This window comes from Athalia rosae, chromosome 5 (genome assembly GCF_917208135.1).
Source record: "Athalia rosae chromosome 5, iyAthRosa1.1, whole genome shotgun sequence".
NCBI lineage: Eukaryota > Metazoa > Arthropoda > Insecta > Hymenoptera > Athaliidae > Athalia > Athalia rosae.
The window spans coordinates 17,310,370-17,333,243 of NC_064030.1; the positions used below are offsets into that span (position 1 = coordinate 17,310,370).

At 40.2% G+C, this 22,874-nt stretch overlaps 1 protein-coding gene across 9 annotated transcripts in view; it reads right to left on the bottom strand.

The window, feature by feature from the left end:
- Nucleotides 1–400: 400 nt before the first annotated feature.
- Nucleotides 401–22,874, bottom strand: part of LOC105687374 (nuclear factor 1 C-type) — a 34,022-nt gene continuing 11,548 nt past the window's right edge. For 3 of the 9 annotated variants that reach the window (XM_012402980.3, XM_048656265.1, XM_048656264.1), the window contains 10 exons: nt 15,898–16,089; nt 15,548–15,731; nt 11,944–11,997; nt 10,878–10,973; nt 10,315–10,452; nt 9,825–9,968; nt 3,990–4,177; nt 3,147–3,494; nt 2,835–3,069; nt 401–2,557 (listed from right to left, as the gene is read on the bottom strand). In XM_012402980.3, coding sequence (XP_012258403.2) covers nt 2,283–2,557; nt 2,835–3,069; nt 3,147–3,494; nt 3,990–4,177; nt 9,825–9,968; nt 10,315–10,452; nt 10,878–10,973; nt 11,944–11,997; nt 15,548–15,731; nt 15,898–16,089 — 1,854 coding nt within the window. In that variant the 3' untranslated portion in view covers nt 401–2,282. Of the gene's footprint in view, nt 2,558–2,834; nt 3,070–3,146; nt 3,495–3,989; nt 4,178–9,824; nt 9,969–10,314; nt 10,453–10,877; nt 10,974–11,943; nt 11,998–15,547; nt 15,732–15,897; nt 16,090–16,904; nt 17,025–22,874 lie in introns of those variants that run through there. The other 6 variants (XM_048656262.1, XM_048656267.1, XM_012402983.3 and 3 more) reach the window with 6 other exon arrangements.

The following is a 22,874-nucleotide window of genomic DNA, read 5'->3' on the forward strand; positions in this document are numbered from 1 at the left end:
AGGTATTTATAATAATATTTTAATTCATAACGCGTGTATAATTTATATGTAATGGCCGTCGGACATGGACGATTGGAGTTTTGGTTTTTGGCTATGAAGTAGGTATACGTTATTACGTTATAGATTACGTAGTAAATATACAATAATAGATGGAAGAACGATCGGTGTTTTTTGTTATTTTTCACTTCTTTTTTCATCGAATTGTATGATTTTTTTTTTCCTATTTTTCCTTCATTCAATTCGTTTAACTTTGTGCCATGTGCGTGCAGAATCTTTTGGAGTTAGTTGTTGCTATTTTAATATTTGTTCTTCATTTTTATAGAGTAGCTGATAACTCGGTCACTAATTGCGCGTTCCCTCAACTTATTCGTGTAACAATTCATTGCTTGGCAATATGGTATTGAGCAAATCACCAACCGCGGATCAATCGTCGGCGTTTTTTTTTTTCGTTTGTTCTATTCTTTTTTACTGTTTGAAAAATACCGTGTTACTATGTAAAACAACAAACTTATTAGTCGACTTTGTCCCGGTAAAAACTTCTATTTTACACGTTCTACGTATAAATATCTCAGAGAAATAAATACAACAAAGCTAAGGCTAATCAACCAAGACTGTAAAAAACAAGGAGGAATAAAGAATTTCAATGACAATGATATCGTATAGAAATTCGTAATCGGATTTCAATAATTTTGTATCATATCATCGGATCAATTGCAACGAAAACAATGAAATACGAATAATGAAATAAATGACATCATTTATGCACGTCTATCATTATGTTTTGATTATTTTAATTTTTCTTTTTCGCTTTGTTTTTTAAGTCAAAGTTTATTACATTTTTATTGCGAATGAAAAATCAGTCTCCCAAATATAACGATGTCGTTCCTTTTTTCATTCAATTTGCTGCAGCATTTCTTTCGTTTTTTCATTATTGCTTCCCTATCAAATTTTTTTTTTTTCCTTCTATTCAACATAGATTCAATCATAGATGAATTTTCTCGTTTTTTTTTATACGTTTCAAAAAAATTACTCAGATCGCGGGATATCCTATAATGCAAAGGACGCTCCATTTCTTATTTTGTTCGTTTGATCTTGCTTTTTTTCTGAAATTGTCCTCGTTATCGACGAATTACGAATTTTCTGACGTAAATTTATAGTTCCATATAACTTGCAGTGGACAACTAGAATAATAATAATAATACAAGATTAATATTATGCATTACGTTTAGGTTTACGTTGCGTTTATAAGTATTCAATTATTATGTATACGTAAATTAGGTTCTCCTCGATATTAAATTACAGTATCGTTATTGTTATTATATATAATAATATATCATATATAAATATCGATAAAGGCAAACGTGGGTGACTGTATGAACTGCATGAGGAGATACACACACACACGCACACACACACACTCGTACACATTTTCTAAATATCAATCGTTGTTGGTGTTGCAATTCTTATTTATTGTTATTATCGTTATTATTATCGTTATTGTTATTATTGTTATCGTTATTGTTATTATTGCTACTACTATTATTATGATCATCACTATTATTATTATTACTATCATTATTATTAATGGTTTTATCAAAATAGTGACGGTGAAAAGGCACCTTCCGTACTTGCGATAACGACAATATCGCTGTCGTCGTCGTCGTCGTCATCATCATTATCATTAATCAATCAATCATCATAATCATGATCATTATTATCATTATTATCATCATCATCATTATTATTATTATTATTATTATTATCATTATCATTATTATAGTATTATCATCGTATGGTGATTAATGTAATGTATACGTTTGAGTAGTACGGAAAATTATGATGACTTTTTTATTACGAATAACGATTAAAAATAATTCTTTTCCTTTCTCATCTCCGGTTTCAAGCACTGTTGATTCAATTCGAACAAAGTAGTGGTAGTAGTAGTAGTTACAGATTATTAATCTTCTGCCTAATCGCAGCAGTAAGAAAATGTTAGTTCTCTTTTTAGTTTCTGGTATCGTTGTTATCAAAAATATTAATAATAATAGCAATAATAATAATAGTAGTAGTAGTGGTAGTAATAGTAGTAGTAGTAGTAGTAGTAGTAGCAGCAGTAGTAGTAGTAGTAGTGGTAGTAGTAGTAGTAGCAGTAATAGTGGTAGTAATAATAATAATGACAATGATAATGATGACAACAACGATAAAGATGATCGTGGTAATAGTAACAATAAAAATGATAAAAACTTTAAGAAGTTGAAGCGAAAGAGAGAAATCCCCCGGTGTCACGGAGAGGATTTAGGCCGACAGCATTTATCCTGCATCACTTGTTGCTGCTGCTGCTGTTGTTGTTGTTGTTGTTGTTGTTGCTGTTGTTGCTGTTGCTGCTGTTGCTGCTGTTGCTGTTGCTGTTGCTGTTGCTGTTGCTGCTGCTGTTGTTGTTGGTGATGGTGATGGTGACCCGAAGGATCATTCGTTACACCAAGTTCGGTACCCATCATTCCACCAGCCCCGCTCTTATCCAACCCACTGTTTGCGTGGACCGAATGAAAGTACCGGTCTAAAAATTGTAGATTGTACATGATGCGCAAGGAAATCAGAACAAATTCATTTACTGCACGACAAATGGATGCGCACTTTTTTCGTAAGTATGTAAAGGTAATTTTTCTAATTCCGTTAAGTATAGATATAAAATTGAAACATTTCTAGTTTGACGAATTTTTCACGTTCATTGATTCATTCTCACAGTCGATGCAGTTTTCAATCGAGTTATCAGTTTTGATCTCATGGTACATCGAGGGGGAAAATTTGAAAAGAACATTTTCAATCCTTCTTACCCTCGTCCATAGCCGAAGGGGGTTCGCTCGCTGTACCCGCTATTATCGGAGCTATCATGTTGTAATCGTCCTCCAAATTGATGAAAGGCGCCGCGCTCCAACGGGGAGGTACGTTGCTAACGGATCTCTGCGTCGCTACGGGACGACTGACGGAAGCGGGCGACGAAAATAGGGACAAGTTCGTGGGTGAGATAACGCCGGACATCGAACCGATCGTCGGGTAGGTGAATATTTGCTGCGGAACAGAAAAACAAACGATCCGGGTAATCGTCGGTCGCGTCCCGCCGGCCTCTCCGACTCTCTCCGAATTACCTGTCCGGGTTGAGAGTGAAAATGAGCGAAGGTGTATTCTCGGCTGGTGTGCGGTGCGGCGACGAGGATCCTCGTCGGGCTTTTCCTTCCCCCGGGGTCAACGGAGCCTTGGCAAGACGAGCTCACCAGACCGGCCGCCGTCATTTGATCGGTGCTGTTGCCCAGCTGGTCTCCGGGGTCGCTCGGTGACGTCGGGGGTGAGCCGGCCGTCGTCACCGTCAATTCGCCCGTCGATCTTATTATCGCTACGGGACGTGCCATCGGCGCCGGTGGCGGGGGCGGAAGCATCGAACTTGGGTAATACTGTGAAAACTTTTGCATACCACCACGGGGTCCGGTCAGCTGCGTCTGAAAATGGCATACGACACTCATCCGAATAATCGTGCGCGTACCGCCGGCCCTGGACCGACCGCGATCGTCGCTACGTATAAATTGCAAAAGCTAACTAACGACCGGCCGAACGAACGCAGAGTCAACGAATTCGTTGATGACCTTCGATATTTTCACGGATCGTTGTACCCGAAGACGAGCGATTCGACGGTTTTTTTTACCATCGAACAACCGAACGATCGTCGGGTTTTCCGTTCGAACGAAAAAAAACTTAATTTTCCTCGGTCCAGAGCCGGCGAAACGGATTTGCACGTAGAAAAATTGATGGCTTCCGGTTCGGACGCTGACGCGAGTCTTGTCCTTGAAAATTGCGATTCCGATTCGTCGTCCTCCTCGTACCTCGCGTCGATCGATTCCAGTCAGCATCCGCACCCGGAAATGCCGTAAAAGAATTGAAAAAAAAAAAAAAAAAAAAAAAAAAATAATACACCTGAAGAATGTCACGGTAGCTACCTGAGGTAATTGCTGAGTATTTTCCGCTTCTTGACAAACGAACGTGACAAAATCGGACAGGGTGTCGTGGCCGTTCTCCGGATACTTTGCCGCCGTCGTAGTCCCAGGATGTTCCGGTTGATAATAGGCTAGCCCCGACATGCTCTGCCCGGAACCTCCGGCTAATCCTTCATGAGGAGAATGTAACCCTGAAACACGATCGGAGAAATTTTTAACAGAACTGAAAATAACGATTCGCAGTGCCGTTCACCACCCCGCGGATGTCTGTCGATGACGCGACATAGTACGATAGATCGCAAGAAAAGAAACGTTCGATTATTTCGTGATTTTTGAACGATCTCTCTCCTTGTTTTAGGGGTGGTCGAGGCGCTGCTTGGGTAGAAAACGAACAATCAATTTGTCGGATACAGCACCGGCAGTGGCATGTTGGATATGATTCGATCTGACGCAATCTCGTATCATTTCTTAATTGAAATAGTAATCGCACCAACATGCGACGACTCGGATCGTATCCTTATTAAAATTCATACCTTCATTCGAGGGTAGGTACAACAATTGTGATATCGATAAATATTTATACCGAGTAAAAAGCACTCGAAGCGTAATGATATAAATATAATAATAATAGTAATAATAAATATAACTTTAGTTTGAATAGCACGATAAGGTGTGTGCGACTGAATTGTTATTTTTTTTTTAATTTTTTTTTTTTTTTTTGGTTTTTTTTTTTTCATATCAAATATTTATGAGTAGTACGTATATAACGGACAACCGTAGATATTATTGAGTGCAACAACAAACATCAAACAACAATTAGGTTACAACGATTAAACAACACATCAAACATCAAGGATAACAACATCAACATCAACATATCAACAATTATTAAATAATATTATATATTATGCATCATATAATCACATAATACACAATACATAATAATAATGATAATAATAATATTCACATATGTATTATATATTTCATGTATTATATATATATGCATATACTAGGAACAACAACACCAACATTGCAAACAACGATATGGAATAATGCATCAGTATTATTGTGCCAATATGATAATATATAAAATATATGCATAATATGTATGTATATATATATATTTGTGTTTTGGCATTATTCATTTCATTTTTCTTCTTCTCTCATTTTGGTTCAATTTTTGAATCGAATAAAACAAGACAATACACATGTCACAATCAATTAATAACAATGAAACTGAAACGTTTCTTTTCTTGGCAGTTTTTCCAATGGTGATGATAATAATTGTACATAAATATATATAATAATAATAATAATAACTCATCCAGCATACGACATACCCAGAGCATTGGCGATGGTGTGTACATTAATTAATTAATTGATTAATTAATTAAAATAGTGAAGATAATATATTTATAGTATAATAGGTATACGGTGAGACAGAGATCGTATACAATCAAGTGTTCTTACTCGAGTTCGCACTCTTTGATTCCGGATATCCCGAACTAGGACGAATCGATTAATTGAATCGAATCAAAGAAAGAATCAACGCGACAAACAAATTGTCATTGATTTAATTTAAATCATTATTAATTTCCTTCCATTTCTCATCTCATCTCATCTCATCTTCTCGTTCAACGATCAATTGACAATATTCGGAATCAAAGCTGTGCCATCTCATAATTGTTATAGTATATATAGAGAAATTGTGGAAAAAAAAAATAAATATATATTCATTGAGCGGGGCGAGAGGTGGGGTGTCAAAAAGTGGGAAATAGACATACAGACAGATAAGACAGTGACAGCGACAACTAGCTTACCAGACAGAGGTTGTGGTGGTGCGGACGCGGTGAGCATACTTTATGTTGTAACATTAATATTAATAACAATAATAATAACGATAATAATAATAATAATGATAACGATAACGATAATAACGATATCAACGATAACAACAATAACGACAACAATAATAATAATAGGAATAATAAGAATAAGAATAAGAATAATAACGCTAATAATAATTTTGATCAACTCAAGGTAAATAAATAAATAAATTCTCTACCCGCTTGCATCAGGCGGACCTGCGGTCTGTCTGTACGTTGTTAGTTGAAACAATGGATTGGAATAAATTTTTCGAATTGTAGAAAAATTCGATTCGGCCGTTAGCTGCGTTCATTCAAGTTTCGGTACATACAACGAACAAATAGATGTTCCGGTCTTCCGTTTTCTCGATTGGCTTGTTTCCCTTCGTTTCGTTTCATTTATTGTTCAACTTCGTTTCGGTTTATTCGTTGATAAAATATCGATTCATCGCAATGGCATTGATTCAGAATTGACGAATTTTCGAAATGCGACAACGGGCAGACAGACGAACGATCGAGCGATACATCAAGACAGAGAATGTGCATAATATATGTAACATTTACAAACAAAATCGGGACCGAATTCCATTCCCTTTTACATTATAATTGTACGACACAAAAGTTTCCCCTCTCTCTTTTTTGCACAGGCGAGACGATGAAAAATCAGAAGAAAAAAAAAAATCAAAAAAAAGACCAGTCGACTTGGTTTCGTTTTCATTTTTTAGCTGCAGTTTCGATTCGGTTCCCGAATTTGTGCGCGTACGTTTTTTTATTTCTTTATTATCATTATATACATATAGCATGGCAACCATTTAGAGCTGACAATGAGGTGAGCGTATATAATATCGATGCAACATTAAGTGAACATTGACCAAAGATAAGGAAAAAAAAATCTATCCAAATGTATGTTCATACGACAAGGAAAAGTAAAGAGAGTAAAAAAAAAAAATATATATATCGAAGATGCGACGCTCAAATGGAATAAATCAAATTACCGCGTCTTACAGGTGGTATATTATTATTCATTTTTTGAGATTGAGATTCTGTAGGATTCGAAAAAAAGAATTTCAATACTTTCAAAGTGGATCTAGTACCATAATATGTATGTGCGTTTGTTGCACGAGTATATATATATATATATGAAACCTATGAACGTGTAACGTGAGCAAAAAAACTAATTGTGTTATTTATGTATATATATATTTTTTTTTTTTTTCTCGTACGTTTCGTTATACATATTTAGGTATATAATAGAAAGAGAGCGAGCGAGCTAGCGATCTGCAGACAGTGAGATAGTGAATATAGAGATTATTATATATAGTTGTAGAAATTGAAAGAATAATTAAGAGGTTTACTATACGTGTTGTATACAATAATACGTAACAATCGACAGGCATGATCCGCTATAAAATTTCAGAAAAAAAAAGGAAAAAAATTAATCAAAATAATAACGAATAGAAATCTTTCGACAAACTAAAATCATCGTTACATTTTTCACTATTAATTTTTTTGCAAGTTGTATCATGTACAAGGTATACCGACCATCAAATGCATGGGGAGAAAAGCAAAAATTAACGTATAAATAGATTGAAAAAAAAAAAAAAAGAAATTGGAAAAGAAAAACCAAGTTATACTTTTTGTACGGTTGTCATAGGATAATTAATTTTTAATTACTGATCATTGATTAGATCAGTTGAATTATTTGTCCAACCGGCTGACAGTTAGATTTCTCTAAATTATTATTTTCAAACAATTTCTACTTCGTTTATATTTTTCATTCGTCTGTTTATTCATTAATTTTTTTTTTTTCTGTGTCGTCGACTCTGTTCGTTGTATATGAGGTGGTATCGACGATTGGAAAGTATAGAAATTTTGTCATACCGAAAAATCGATATTTCTAACGAAAATACAACTTGGCGTGTGAGACGACGAAGTGAAGAAAATAATTTGAGGTAAATAATAAGGAATTGCGACAAATTGAGAAAGAAAAAAACCTAAATAAATAAATAACTGAATAAATAATTAAACCGACATCGTATCGATATCGATATTAATTAAATATTGATATATAGATAATATACATAACATCATAACCAATCACAGAAGTACCTTTTGGTCGAGTAAGCAAGCTTCTTTCTATACGCTTGGGCTCAGACTGAAACAGACATTACATTTAATCCGCGATTAGTGATTTTATTGTGTCGCTTTCGGTAACAATCGCATCATTTCGATTCGATCATTCTAGTTTTTTTTCTGTATTTTTGCTTGATTTATTTGTTAATTATTCATTTTTTTCTTTCCTTTCCTCTTTCTCTTGGTTTCTCTGCGTATCTTTAGAAAATATCGAAAGACGAGAGATAACATTTCGTGATTACCTCTCGAACTATCTGCTGCCGCCTGCTTATCTTATAATACCTCTACGATATCAGCGGAGACTCGTGGGGAAAATTTCAACCCCTTTTCGCGTAGCGCCTGATTACCCTCAACCCGCACTACGTTAAAGTTTCTTGCGATGCCTGTCATTGCGGGATTGCGGGTAGTCAAACGCTACGGAGTAGTCACTTCCCAAATGATTTTTCTTAAATAAAAGGCCAAAAAAATCATACTCTTATTTTATTGTTTTTTTTTTTATTTTTATTCTTTTATCTCCAATTTTTTTCTTTTATCTTACCCCAATCACGCCGACTAGACTCAAAGGGGTTGTCACCGATCGATTTTTATCAACTGCTATCATATTTTTTATATTTCCTGAGGAGCGTTGACGTACGATTTGGCTGGCATTGAAATTCGACGAAATGAAAGAACAGAAAAAATTTTTTTTTAGAAAAGATAACGAAAGGGAATAACCACGTTTTTCCATCTTTAAACTTTGGGTCTGTCACGGGTAAAACTTTCTTTTTCATCTCTTTTATCTTTTTCGTTTTTTTTCTTTTTTTCTAAATTACTTACATGATGCCTGTAGGGGGATGAGCTCAGTTTGGGTCTATCGCACACTGGACACTAGACAACAATTTATCAACGTATGGGGTTAGTCACAAAAAAACAACAATTAAAAGAGAACACAAAACGTTTTTCTTTCCATTCTTCCGTCTTTCCTACTTGGTTTGTTTTTTTTTTTTTTTTTTTCTTTGCTTCTGGTTTTTGGTTTTCCTTTCTTTTTGACACGTTGATTTGTTAGGCGAGCAATCGATCATCATTGTTATTATTATTATTGTTATTGTCATTATTATTATTATAATAATAAATATATATATCATTCGATGTTAGATGTTTGTTCGCTCGGCTCGGTGCTTTTTTTTTTTTTTGGTCTTTCTCTTCGATTAGGTATACGTATGTAATGATAATAATAGTATTGTAGGTTCGTAATAATATTAATCGAAAAAGGGCGACAATCGTGTCATCACAGACGTAAAATGTGATGCGTAGTTTTTTTTTTTTTTTTTTTTCGGACCCCGTTCTTTTCGAACGGTGCAATTTTCATCGTTCGTTTCTTCGGCTTCTTCACTGTATATATTTGTAATCGTGTGACGTGTATCGTCACGGCAGACAAACGATTCGCGCACAACGTTCGTGCTAAAAATCGTATTCGAATACTTTCGAAATGAGAAAAAGTTTAACGAAAAAAGATAACTGAGGAAAACTGCAGTCGTTCGCATCAGAGAAATTCATCGCTTCCCCAAATGAATGAATGAATGAATTGAAAAAAAAAATAAAAATAAAAAACGCATGGAACGAAAGAACAAAGACGAAATCCAAAGAAAAATAAAATCAATAAATAAATTGTCGCTTTGGAGTTGTCTTCTTCGCCTTTCTAAATATCAAACTCTATAAATTGTTATAAATCTATTTGAAAATGAATTTTCACCCGTAGATCAATCGGGAAACGCTTCGATAATTATCATATCAACGTATCCGTTGTAATTTGTTATTGATAATCGATTAATAATTATTAAATAATGACGAAGACACATACCAGTCTGAGAGTGAGGAGAGTCAACTCCACGGTGAGCATCTTCTGGCCTTAAGACAGGAGAGAAGTTTGACGCACTGGACACAGATACTGTCGGTGCTTTTTCAGTCTTGTCGTTTCTTATGAGCTGGTGTACAGGTGGGGGACCTGAATGAGTGTTGGTTTGTTTGTTTTTTTTTTTTCTTTTTCAAATTGTCTCAACGAAGAAAAAAATCAAGCACTGGATAAATTTGATTCGAGGATGAATTTGGAAAGAAGACGGACCTTCGTAGGATTCTTTTTATCCTCAGAGTCGCACCGTTTTGGGAATTCGTCAAATTCTGCGACAGCGTAGCCATCCGCAAATGAGACGTATCCCTCAAGAGCGGCGGGGGAGAGGGGAGCGGGGGATCGTTAACGAAATCGATAGATTCGCAGGGAGGACGATGGCGGTGGACGAAATTAGGGTGAAAATCGAAATTACGTGGGGAATCGCTATCGAGGAGACACTTACTGAAGCTGGCCGCAGGTTGTGCATGGTCTGCAGAGGTAGCCGACGGCGGTGTATAGCTGCTGCAGTAGTACGGCGGGTGCTCTATTTTGATCGCGTTTATTTGGGGCTGCATGTCGCTGAGGTCATGCAGTATGGAAGCTGAAACCAGACACATGCCATGTAGTAACCGTAATAGCCCTTTCCTTTTGCTGCTGTTTTTTTTTTCTTTTTTCTTTTATTTATTTTTAATTTTTTCTTTCTTCTTTCTCTAATTGGATTAAAAAATGGTACGTCCGACAGTAGAGAATGAAAAGAATAGATAGCACAACGATTGAACGGCGCTCGATCCACGATTGAATGGAAATGAAATTAATGCTCTTATGTTCTGATGGATTGTTGTCAATGAATCAATATTTAAACATTTCCCCTACTAAGATCTTATGCGGTGATGTTACACAGGTAATATACGTAATAACAAGGTGTACATAATCAATTGTACTTATACGTAAAGATCGATTATAATAACGTTGTATGATCATGTGGCGGATAATAATTGAATTGAAATTTGATTAGAATTTTCCTACCTTTTGACAGCATCCACAATTCTTTGGAACTGAAGACACCGGTTGCTAGGATCGTGTCGTTGCAGACGACCCCGTTGTAGAGTTCGTGATAGCCACCTGGGAACAGAACCGAATCCCGAGATACCTCATTATATCACGTACACCTGATGTGCGGTAGTCGTCGATAAAACGATCGACGACGAAAAAGGAAACGATCAAATTGAATCGATTGAATGAACGAGATTATTATTTTAATTCTTTCGACAATCGTTTTTTTCTTTTTCTTTTTCTCTTTCTCTTTCTCTTTGCTCCTTTTAGTTGTTTGGATTTTTTTTAACACTCGACAAACCTCACCGCACCTTTTGTGCAGCAGGTATACGGGGTGGAAAAATACTCCGCCAATTAACTGCACACTGAAAGCGGAAAAAAACAGAAAAACATGATTTGGAAAAAAATTAAAAAAAAAAAAATTAAAACAAAATAATTAAAAAAAAAAAATGAATAAATAAATAAATAATACACCAACGTGAAAACGCAGGCCCGCATAAGATCTCAATACTCTCTACGAACGCGATCTTTACGAAATTTTTTTCACGAGAAAAACAAACTTTTATTTCCATTTTGTACCACAAGATTTATAGGGTTTGCATTTAGATTACAGTCTACGAGGAAGATTGGCATATGAAAAAAAATATATATATATGTATAGAGAGATACAATACCTATGTACAACAAATATATGTATATGAATAAATGGAACGAAAGTATGTTACGTATACATGTGCGGTGAATAAGGTCGATATTTTCTTTTTGTAAATTTTCTTTTCTACTTGTTTTTTTTTTTGTTTTCTCGCGGTCCCAATTAGTTCGTTTTCTTTTCTTTCGAATTCGTGAGCGGGGTTTTTCTCACGTTCCGTTTTGCGTAACGAACGCACACGTACACGTAAACGTACAGGTACCAATAAATATATCCGCAGAGACCGCACTTCCGCGTTGAAAGCAGCAGCAGCGCGATTCGCCCCGTGAGAGGGTTGCCGGTTTCACAGCGAAAGCGCAGTTTTTTAATTCTAAAGCGATTTGTCCGTACCTTTTCGTCTTCTCTCTTCGTCTTTACTGGTATTGCAGATCCCGTTGAGAACCTCTGCGAACAAAAGCAGGAAAAAAAATAGGTGAGAAATTAAAATCTGAAAGAGAAAAATACACGAATTATATTCTCGCGTCTCGATTTTCCTTCCATTTATTTTTCGCCCGACGCTTCTTCGGGTCACGCTGATCGATGAAGAAAGAGACCAACGAGACGAACGAGAAGAAGAAGAAGAAGAAAAAAAAAAAAGGAACGAGATTTATGCCGTTACAACTGCAGCGACTCGCTATGCGCAATAAGATTGTTTATTTTTGTTATTAATATTCTACGTATATTCAAGAGCAGTTTTGAAGTTTGTATCGTTCGCACGTTATCTATACGTATTCTACAAATCTGAGCTATTATTAGTTTTATTTTTGTAGTGTCACGCATTGTTTTATTCCACGGGTATGCATGTATGTAAATACGATACATGCATACTCGCGTATATACTACATACATATATATATATATATATATTTCGACCTTACGCAAATCTCATTACGCAATAGATATTACCAAAATACTCTAGGCCCCTCTTCAGCCCCGAGACATTCGCGTTTCCGAACGGCAACGTGAGACAAGTGAAGACAAGGTGATGGAGGCGCGACGCGTGGATACGCAGGTCGTGCATTTTTTTTTGGAAAAAAAATGGAATAAACTAAAATCTCAAATACTACGGGGGTAGGTAGGTCATCGCGCTCGTCGATGTTCCCGGGGGGGTGCGTAACGTACGCGCTCTCCGAAATGGCGGTGAGAAAATGTGGTCAACTTCGAGATCGAATCGGTTTTTTTTGATTTTTTTTGGAGGAGCTAATTCTTTTCGACCGAAGAACGATCGAACAGCGGCTGATTCGTTTCCGTTTCTCGTACCGGCGAAAAAAAAGAGCCAGAAAATGAGAAGAAAAAAAAAATCATCCATGCAACGACGTTGATAACGACGATCACAATGACAATGATGATGATGATGATAATAATAAAAAAAACATTAACGCGAAGGCGAAGAAGAAGAAGAAGGAGAAGTTACTAGTCTCCACTGCCACGGGGCAGATCATTCCGCGCTTATTTATTTATAGCGAGCTAGCAGACACATCGTGTGTTACAGAAAGCTATGTCTACTGTACGCTAAACCAGGAGGAGCAGCGTAGCCGGCAACGATGAACCTCCGAAGCTTTAGGCAAAGTTCACAACGAACAATGACTCGGCAATATAATTTTCTTCGGGAGATCGAACGCGGGTAGAAAGTAGAAGAAGAAAAAAAAGAAAAAACCAAACATTCGCAACGATCGACCTACATATTTTTCCACCACGAGGTTGTTATTATTTTCTCTAGGCATCTAATATTTCGAGACTCTCGATAGCGCGACCCCCGAAAAGTCGCTGCATCTGGAGATACAATTGGAAAATTTTGATATCTGCAAACGTGGAATAGATCGGTTAGGAATTTCGGCATCTAAATATATATATGTATGTATGTGTGTGCGTCGGACATAGAGGTGTGGGTATATCGTACAATTTGTCTTCTCTCGATGTGGATGCGACCTAAGAGCTAAATATCGCATCGCCGTCCGTGGTTGCGCAAGTGTATGATGTCCTCCTCTGCTCTCTCTCGCTATAAACTAGCGTCACCATCCTCACCACCACCACCGCCACCGCCACCACTACGAGCAGCAGCAGCAGCAGCAATAGCACCGAAAATTCAGAAGCGTTACTATGAAGAACCGCCGATGTCGTTCGTTTCTTCGTATTAAAGTCGAAAAGACAGGTGCGTCCCGACGTCCGTCGAAACCGCCCAGAATCCGCTGATTCTATAAACTACCCCGTGTGGTACGAGGACGCGTCTCCGTTACCAGCTTAGATTTCGACTATCCGATAATTTCGGTGGAATAATATTCGCTACTTCTGATTATACAGCGATAAATAATTACCCCGTGGGGTCTAAAAATCGCCGTCGACGCCCCGAACGAATTTCCCAATTTTCGAACGAGGCGAGGAGAGAAACGAAAAATTCGGTTCGGAAATTTTCCGAACCACTCGACGTCCTAATTTCGCGAAATTCTGACCAACGGCTCGACGATAATTCTCGTTTTTCCGTACGACCGGCGAATTTTCATAATTTAGAAACTTCCGACGTACTAACCGGCAGCTCATCTTCTTCGCGCTTAACACATCATCATCATCATTTGTGTTATGTCTTGTACGATCAACATCATGAAAATTCCTCACTCTTAAAATATACATAGTAGTGGCACAATAATCTAAACCCAGACAGTTTCAAGGCCGTACGTTCGTTTAGGATTGCCACCGTCGTCTTACCCGACTAACCATTTTCTGTTTTTTTCTGTTTTGTTCTGTTTTTTTTTTTTTCAATATTCACAATTTTCCCGACTCGCGGAGCCGGACGAGTTCCGTAAACACGAACGGCGAGAATCGAGAAGCCGAAGGGCGAGAGCGACTTTGTTTTTGTTTTGGTTTTTTTTCTCTCTTATCTTCTCTTCTACATCGAGAACGAATGTCGTCGTCGTCGTCGAACACACTCGGAACTTTGGTGCGAAACGTGCCTACGAAAAATCGAGTGTATAAAATTTAGTTTTGGAAAGTCGTTTCTCTGTATCAAACCCTCCGAAAAAAGAAAAAAATCAAAATCGAAACAGTTACGTTATTTCCTCTTTTTGGAACGTTCGATTGGGATGAATGAATAGAAGTAAAGAAGAAGAAAGAGAAAAAAAAGAAAATAAAAAATCTACGACGCTTCTGAATGAAAGGCGGACGAATAGATTTAAGAAGATGAATAATTCGGCGTAAGGACGGCGATACAAAGAGCGAGATACTGGAACGCGAATATGCCTAACCTACCCCATGTCTTGGCAACGGAGCGTCTCATTTTATTCTATTTCATTTTGATTTTTATTTATTTTTTCCTTCATTCTTGTACTCTTTTTTTTTTTTCTTTTCTCTCTTATTATTTCTCACCGTCACACTTCTCTCTCTCTCTTCGTCTTCTCTCATCTTTTCCCCCCGTACCCCCCGTGCAACGGTGAGGCGCGCCCGTCTCTCTCTTTCTTTTAACAATTTTATTTATTTATTTTTTTTTTCTTCTCGTCGATCTTGTTAGCGGTAAGGCGGCGGTGGGTAGGTAGGCTCGGGCCAATTTTTGCGTCAACCGATTGTAAACATTAGAAACTATGCTGCCAAGCCGGACGATCCCCGAAAACGTGTTCCTTATACCCCCCCATTCGCCAATCGACGAAACGAGGCCGAGAGTGCCAATTGTGCGGCTACCACTTCCAGTATTTAGCGTTGTTCGTTCCGTTATTTCCTCGATTTGTTTATTATTATTATTCGTTTCACACGACGGAACGACGCGCGACTCCTAGGCCATCGATCTTTCGATTCGAGCCTTTCTTTTTTTTTTTTTATTCAGAAAATTTTATATATATATATATATATTTTTTTTTTCATTCAGGAAAACCTCTCGATTCGAACGATTTTCAAGGGTGTACCGATTTTTTCGAATACGCTATTCTTATTCATTATTTTCTCATCGAGTTTTACTCGGCGGGCTTACCGTGGCTGGTGATGAAGTTAGCCAAGTAAAGGTCTAACTCTCGGACGGAGACGTTGATGTGATAAGGGTTTACGCAGAGGCCAGGTTGGGCGCATTCTGCCGTTTTTTCTAATCTCTCGCCGTCGGTAGACTCGAGAGGAATAGCTTTGAAGAGGATCACCATGACGAGATCGAGTCTCCAGACCTGAACATTGTTCAACAAATCGGTTAAAAAACGTACGACGAATTTTCGGTTTTTAGAGAATTGTTTTTTTTGTTTTTTGTTTGTTTTTTTTGTTTTTTTTTTGTTTTCAAATATCTCCACCGTCTCTCTCGGAGGAGGAGGAGGAGGAGGAGGAGGAGGGGCTGACCTTGTCGGCCTGACGCAGACAGTCGATCCTGCGCATTTTTCCCTTCTGATCGGGATTACTGAGGACGCACATGGCCGGCCTCTTCCCCGTTATGCTCAACACGAAGTCCTCCCTGTACTCCTGAGTGATGTCCTTTCGCAATTTTCCCAACAATCTCGACGCCCATTTCTGCTTGACCTCCAACTTTTCGTTCTGAAACATGAGAGGATTGCGGGAAAAAAACATTGGTGAGAATCGACGTGAAATTATTTCGCGGCGACGAAGCGGGTAGAAATTCTTTCGCCTCGCGGAGAGTTTATTCGTTATAAATGCATCGTCGCAAATGAGCGCGCGGCGAGAAATCCGCGTTCGCAATGAGCTAAACGCTCGTATTTATTCAGAAATGACGAAATGTATGCGGTTCACGCAAGCGGTCGAAGAGCCGTTGCACGCGGAATAGCAACACGGGATTATAAGAGAGAAACGCATTTTGTAATACCGTAGGTATAACACGCGTTGAGCGCGGCAAACGGAATTTTTCACGTTCCCTCGGGACCGCGTTGCGTTAAACGCTACGCTATTCCGTACGAATTGGGAAAATAAAACCGTGGAGCGAACGAATAAATGAAGAGAAATGAATGAATAACGACGAATGAGAGGACGAAGAAAGAAAAACAAAAAACAAAAAAAAAACAAAGAACAACAACCGAGAGAATAATATAATCCGCGGTGCAATCAGTAATTGTACGCGTGTAAAGGTGCACTCCGTGTGCGGATTACGTTATTACACGTGTTCGTTCGGGTGGAACGTGGATCGCATCAGGTATTCCGTGTACGGCGTTAGACGCGATCGCGCGCCGTGACGACGACGACGACGACGACGACGACATCGGCAACGACATCGGCAACGTGAAAATCCAAAGACACTTTGACGGACGTGTGTCCTTATTTTTTTTTTATTTTTTCTTTTCCCCATTCCGAAGCGTTTTCTCGTTATTATTACAATTAAAGTGTCCGCATAGGTGTACCTCGGGGCCGTTTCCCGCGATCCGATCGAATCGGCGGCTGGTTCGAAAACATCGCGGGGTGAGGTGGGGGTGACGACGAATGTGTAAAAATTCAAAAACGGACATCACCGGACGAGTGTAAAGCTAGCGCGAACTAGAGGAGCTAGCGGAGCTGTACGCGCGAGAGGCAACAGCTGCTGGCAATTTATTTTGGATTTCGTACGGCGCGCGTTTCTCTGCCGATGCTCGCCCGCGGAATATACCGTAAGAATCTCAGGAAAGTGAACAACATAGGGAACTCATGAGCGCGAGAGAGAGCTTATGGAAGTTCCGTGAGTGCGAGACAGACAGACTGCCTGCCCCTCCGTTGCCTTTGAGTCCCCACTCCGCCAAATTGTAAACAGACTATCGCTAGAGCTGTGATAGCCTGTTTAAAGAAAATCAATAAAAAAAAGTCTGTGATATCAAGAATAATGAGTATTAATAATTGTAATTAGAATCATTAAAGATTTAAATACATTTACATTAACAAAAAAAAAATTATATTTTCATGAGAAAACCTTCATTTTGAATTGGGAACTTTTTTGAAAATTTTTTAATATTCAAAGGAACAAAGTCAATCATATTGATGCTAATGGTTTTTGTTTTATCAATTGTGAGAGAAAAACACTCTCAACCCGAACGCGCTTACTTACAATTAGATCACAGCTCTAGCGATAGTCTGTTTACAATTTGGCGGAGTGGGGACTCAAAGGCAACGGAGGGGCAGGCAGTCTGTCTGTCTCGCACTTACGGAACTTCCATAAGCTCTCTCTCGCGCTCATGAGTTCCCTATGTTGTTCACTTTCCTGAGATTCTTACGGTATATACATACGTATATACATATATACACGCGTTGTACGTACATATATATATATACTCGTTGTACATAGGCTCGGTACACACACACGCACACACACTCGGGTCATGTGTGCGTGTGCGCGTGTATTCGCATCCGCGTGGAAATACGACGGGGTTTCGAATGTGAGACCGTAAGGGACGCGCACACGGGCGAGAAAGAGAGAGAGAGAGAGAGAGCCCGAATCTCATCCGTCGGTCTTCTCTCCTCTATTATTATATATATATATATATATATATATATATATATAAAGAGGTGGCTTGCTTGCTTGCTTTTCTTGCAACTTCCCCACTCTATATAACACTTTTCGAGCTCTCGGGTTATTTTTGACCACGGAAAATAAAGAGCAGCTTGCATTTTTAGACCAACGATCACGACGGTCAGCTAAAGAGCGCGGTATGAACCGCAACCACCAGCTAGCCTAGCTCTAGCCACCGGACGCGCCTCTCGCGGGACAATACGCGCGGAAAAAACTGTGAGTCGAACTAGCGAAACGAAAAGAACAAAAAAAAATAAATAAATAAATAATAATAATCGGGGGGAAAAAAGGACACGGCTGATTAGCCAATTTTCGCGATAAAGATCGGTGATCCAGACGGATTCTCTCCCCCACTCCCCTCCCCCCACCCCCCCGTGTAACGCTAATTACGCTCGGTTGGATTTCGATTTCGAGTCAGACCTCGCGCTGCCGTTGCCGCCGCCGCTGGGAACGCGTCGCGATTCGACGGAGGTGGAAAAATAAAGGAGAGGAGAAATAAAAGATAGAAAAAAAAGAAAAAATGGAATAAAAATAAAAATGAAAAACAAGGGTCTACGTGTACCGAATTAATATAGAGGCGCGTATATTGTACGTACATGTATACGTGTACGGTAGCGGTGTACATGCAGGCGAAGTTGCGGGTTACGAGGTTCGCGATATACTTTTGCAACGCGCGCCTTCCAGATTCTTCGATGCAAAAGTTGACGGTATGTGCAGGGGTCCGGGGAGAGATAAAATTCGCGCACCGCATATCAATCGATTCGTACACACGTGTGCACATTAGCACACACTCGCACGCGCACGCACGCACACACGCGCAACGGTGTGTACCATCGGGGCTGTGTAACGGTTCGTAATTTACGTCCGTCCGTCAACGATTGTATTTTCCTCGGTGCGGATCGGGCCCCGGTCGTCGGACGAACGGAAAATCGGAACGAACCGAGCGAACGATCGTCGAACGGTAGGGAAAAATATCGACGAAGTTCCGTCCTCTCCATGTTTTTTTCCCGTCCGTCGTCGTTGCAAAAATTGCCGATCGATCCCCGAACGTTTGCGAAGTGAGGAGGACGATGAAGAAGAAGAAGAAAAAGAAAAAAAAAGAAAAATACGAACGCTATGCACGGCTCCATTGTACCGAGATTTCTTTCGCCGTTCCGTTACTTTTCTATTTCCTGATTTATGTATAAATGTGTGTATTTTTTTTTTCTCTTTCGCCGCTCGTTTCTTAACGATTGTTCGGTAGTTTCGCGAATTTTTTTTTCTTAAAAACGTACACAACGGTCGAGATATTAGGAGAGGAATGAAAGAAAAAAAAAAAACTTAAGATAAATTCAGGCCACCCCCGTACAACCCGACGTGTATACGTATACGTATACGACGATACTCGGCCCGTTGTGCACGTTGCACACGGCCATTTACATCCGTATGTAACGTATAATGTGTGTAGGTAAATAACCCTATGTGAAACGTACATAGGGAGGGAAGGCACATGAGCCTATCGATTTGGTTTTTCGGGTGCCGCTGCCGCGAGTTTGCTTTCGGCTTTACTGCCGGTCTCTCTACGTATAATATAATATGGCCGCGTATGTACGTATTATACATACATATATGTATATATATAGGTACGTACGTCTGTTACGTGCATACGTAACGTACACACCGCGCGTACGTATTCCGCGTACGCTCGTACGTGCGGAGGGCGAAGGTAAATTGTAACAGGGACAACCGAAACGCGGATATTGTCTCAATTTTATCTTCGAATCGTCGACATCCCCCCCCCCCCATTCGCCTTCCTTCGCTTATGCGATCTAGATATCAATCACTGATTAGATATCGGTAATCGATTATTACAGAATTGAATTAAGAGCAAACTATAATAAATCTTGATTTTTAATCGATTTAAGCGATTAATCGTACAAAATACAAAAAACGAACGTTGTACCTTCGTATGAATTTTTTTTTTCTTTTCGTTTCTTTTTTTCATTGTTATCAATAATCCTCGTCGCGTCTTCATTTTATGGAGACGCGAGCGCGACTCTCCTGCGAAAGGAGCCGGTGTCCCGATCGAGAAAGAAAAAGAAAAACAGAAAAAAATTAATCGCTCGTTTCGAACGGCGAGAAACGCGCGTAGAGTCTAGTCGGTACGTAAGGAGGGTATCGGGTGTCGGGTCGGACGCCAGTAGTGAGTCCCACGGTGAGGTCGGCCGGCGGTCTGACACCGAGCGGGGTTCGATCACTGCGGGCTCAGGAGTCTCGCGGCCCGAGCTGACGGGCGCGTTACGCGATCCCCCGTAAAAATCGTCGGAGTTTAGCGGACGCCGAAAAATTCGCTCTAGTCGGCTGCTGGGTGGGAGGGGAGTAAAACGTATCGGTGTACCTGTCCGAGTGCGTCGAAGAAGAGGCCGGAACTAGGCAATAATAACAACGACGATGTAGAATATTTCTCGCGAAATTTGAGCGACCATAACCGGAAGCTGGAAAGAGTTTTCCGAGGCGTTGCGAGGGGGGTGGAGAGTCGTAAAATGTACAAAGAACTGCGCTACCGAGGGCCGGGGAATGGCTAATAAAATAACAATAACGATAACAATGATAACGGCAACAACTGCGACGATAAAAAAAAAAATAAAATAAATAAAAATTTCAGACGCACCGCGCAAACACCCCCCCGTTCGCGGTACGTTGCATCGCGCTTATACTGTAATGTGGGTAGGTGTGTGTGGTGCAAAGTTGGAAAAATAGGAAGAATAAGGGAAGGAGATAGGGAAAAAAAAGTAGTGGAAATAAAAAGGAGAATTGATGCGGAAAAGGGGAGGGAGGGAGGGAGGGAGGGGGAGGGAAAGCAGAGCTACCGCTGCCGTTGTCGTAGTCGTCGTAGTCGTCGTAGTCGTAGTCGGTGGTGGTGGAGCATAAAATAAAACGCTCATTCTTACCGCTCGCCGTTGTGGAATGGAAAAAGGCTGCGGGGGTAATATTTACAACACTCTATGCAGTCTCTGGAATTGCCTATAAAGAAATCTGGGCGTAGCTTTGTACGCGTCATAACGTTGTAACGTAAGGTTATCCGGTGCAGGGCTCGCTGCCAAATTAATAAATATATCCCCAGTCTATTTCATCCCCCTAACCCCCTACCCCACTCACCCATCCCCCTACCCCCCGGAGCGACGCCGCTCATTTCGACTCGCGAATAGAAAAATTCGCTTCGAATAAATATCGAGAAAAGAGAGAGAGAGAGAAAAAAAACCAACCGAGACTCGACTATTCGTCGTTCCTCATTTTCAAAACTGACCCCGTAAGTGTTCTCGAACCTACGCGAAACGCGAGCCGCGCGTCTCCTCCGCAGTTTTTCGGAGCGATTTTGGGCTAAATTTCGTCGACCCTTTTTCCTCGCGGATTCTTCCTCTCGTCGCCTCGTCTCCGTTGCGGTACGAAATTCGACGTCGCGTGACCCAGTTCGTCGAATGCACATTTTATCATCGGGACGATTCGGATATACATGTGTGCGCGCGCGATACGCGTACCTTGTTACGCGGTGACGTATGTAATATCGTTGTACACGCGCGGAATTTGGCAGAGAATTTTTAACTGTTTGCCATCCCTTCGAAAGACGTCGAGGTTGTAACGAAAAACGACTAGTTCCTATGGATTTTATTCGATTCGAACGTCTCTCATTCCCTCCCCTCCGAGCGTTAGGTGTGTACCCGAGCGAGTACGCGGTGGTATCGTCCTCGCCGACGAATCGTCGACGGTTCGTTGAGAAAAAAAAAGTCGGAAAAAAAATCCGATCGCTTTCGGGAGGATCGCGCTTCCCGATCTTTTCGTCCGACCCGGTTGTTTTCCCGTCTATTGTTTCATTCCGGTGCGTAGAGCGTTATTCATCATCGATACTCTTTTGCTGCGCGGTCGTCGATCTCATCGGACGGGATAGCGAGAATCCGTGGGATTCTACCGCGGGGGCGAGAGGGGTGAAAAAGAGGAATCCGAATCCGAATCCGAGACCGGGCGAAAGGGGGCCCGCGGGTGAAAGATTCCTCGGGGGTTTCCCCCCCGGACCAGAATTTTTATGAAGACAAATAGAAGTCTGGGGGATACGCCTTCGGATGCGCGTACACGCTATATCGTAGTCGGGAGCTCGTAGCCTTTCGCCGTCGGTCAATTTGACGGATTTTTACAGCCGGTCTGACTTTTCACTTTGTATACTTATACTTACTTACGGCGAGAGGAAAGCGGGCGACGCGGGGAGGAAAAATACGAACGTACGAGTTCTCGATGATGCGGGACAGATAATTTGGAAAGAGGAAAAAAAATTCTAACGCCCGCGTATTTCGGGGAGGAGGTGCGCGGGTGAGGATATTTCGCGTAGGACGACGACCGCGTCGATAACGGCGATGTGTTTTTTTTATTTTTTTTATTTTTTTTTTTTGCATAAAATATACGGAGATGAGAAAAGCTCGCGGTATATAAAACCGTGAGCAATTCTGCTACGTCAGACGCAGGGAATGAATTACGCGGGTACCCGTCCAACGGGAAAACCCGCCCAGCTAAAGCTCCAGAATCTCTAGATTAGAAAACTTGAAACTATATCCCAACGCCGTTATACAGGCGGCGGCTACCCATTGCTTCTGCTGCTGCCGCTGCCGCTGCCGCTGCACTTGGGTGAAATTTATGTATTCCGTTTAGACCGCCGAATTTATTACCGAGCAAACAAAAATACTAATTTCTCGTATAAAAGCTACTCCAGTTTATCTGGAATCGGGGAAAAATTTCATAATTATACCCCCGATGTGCACCGTTTCGACGTTGGAGTAGAAAAAAACAAAAAAACGAATTGATCGCG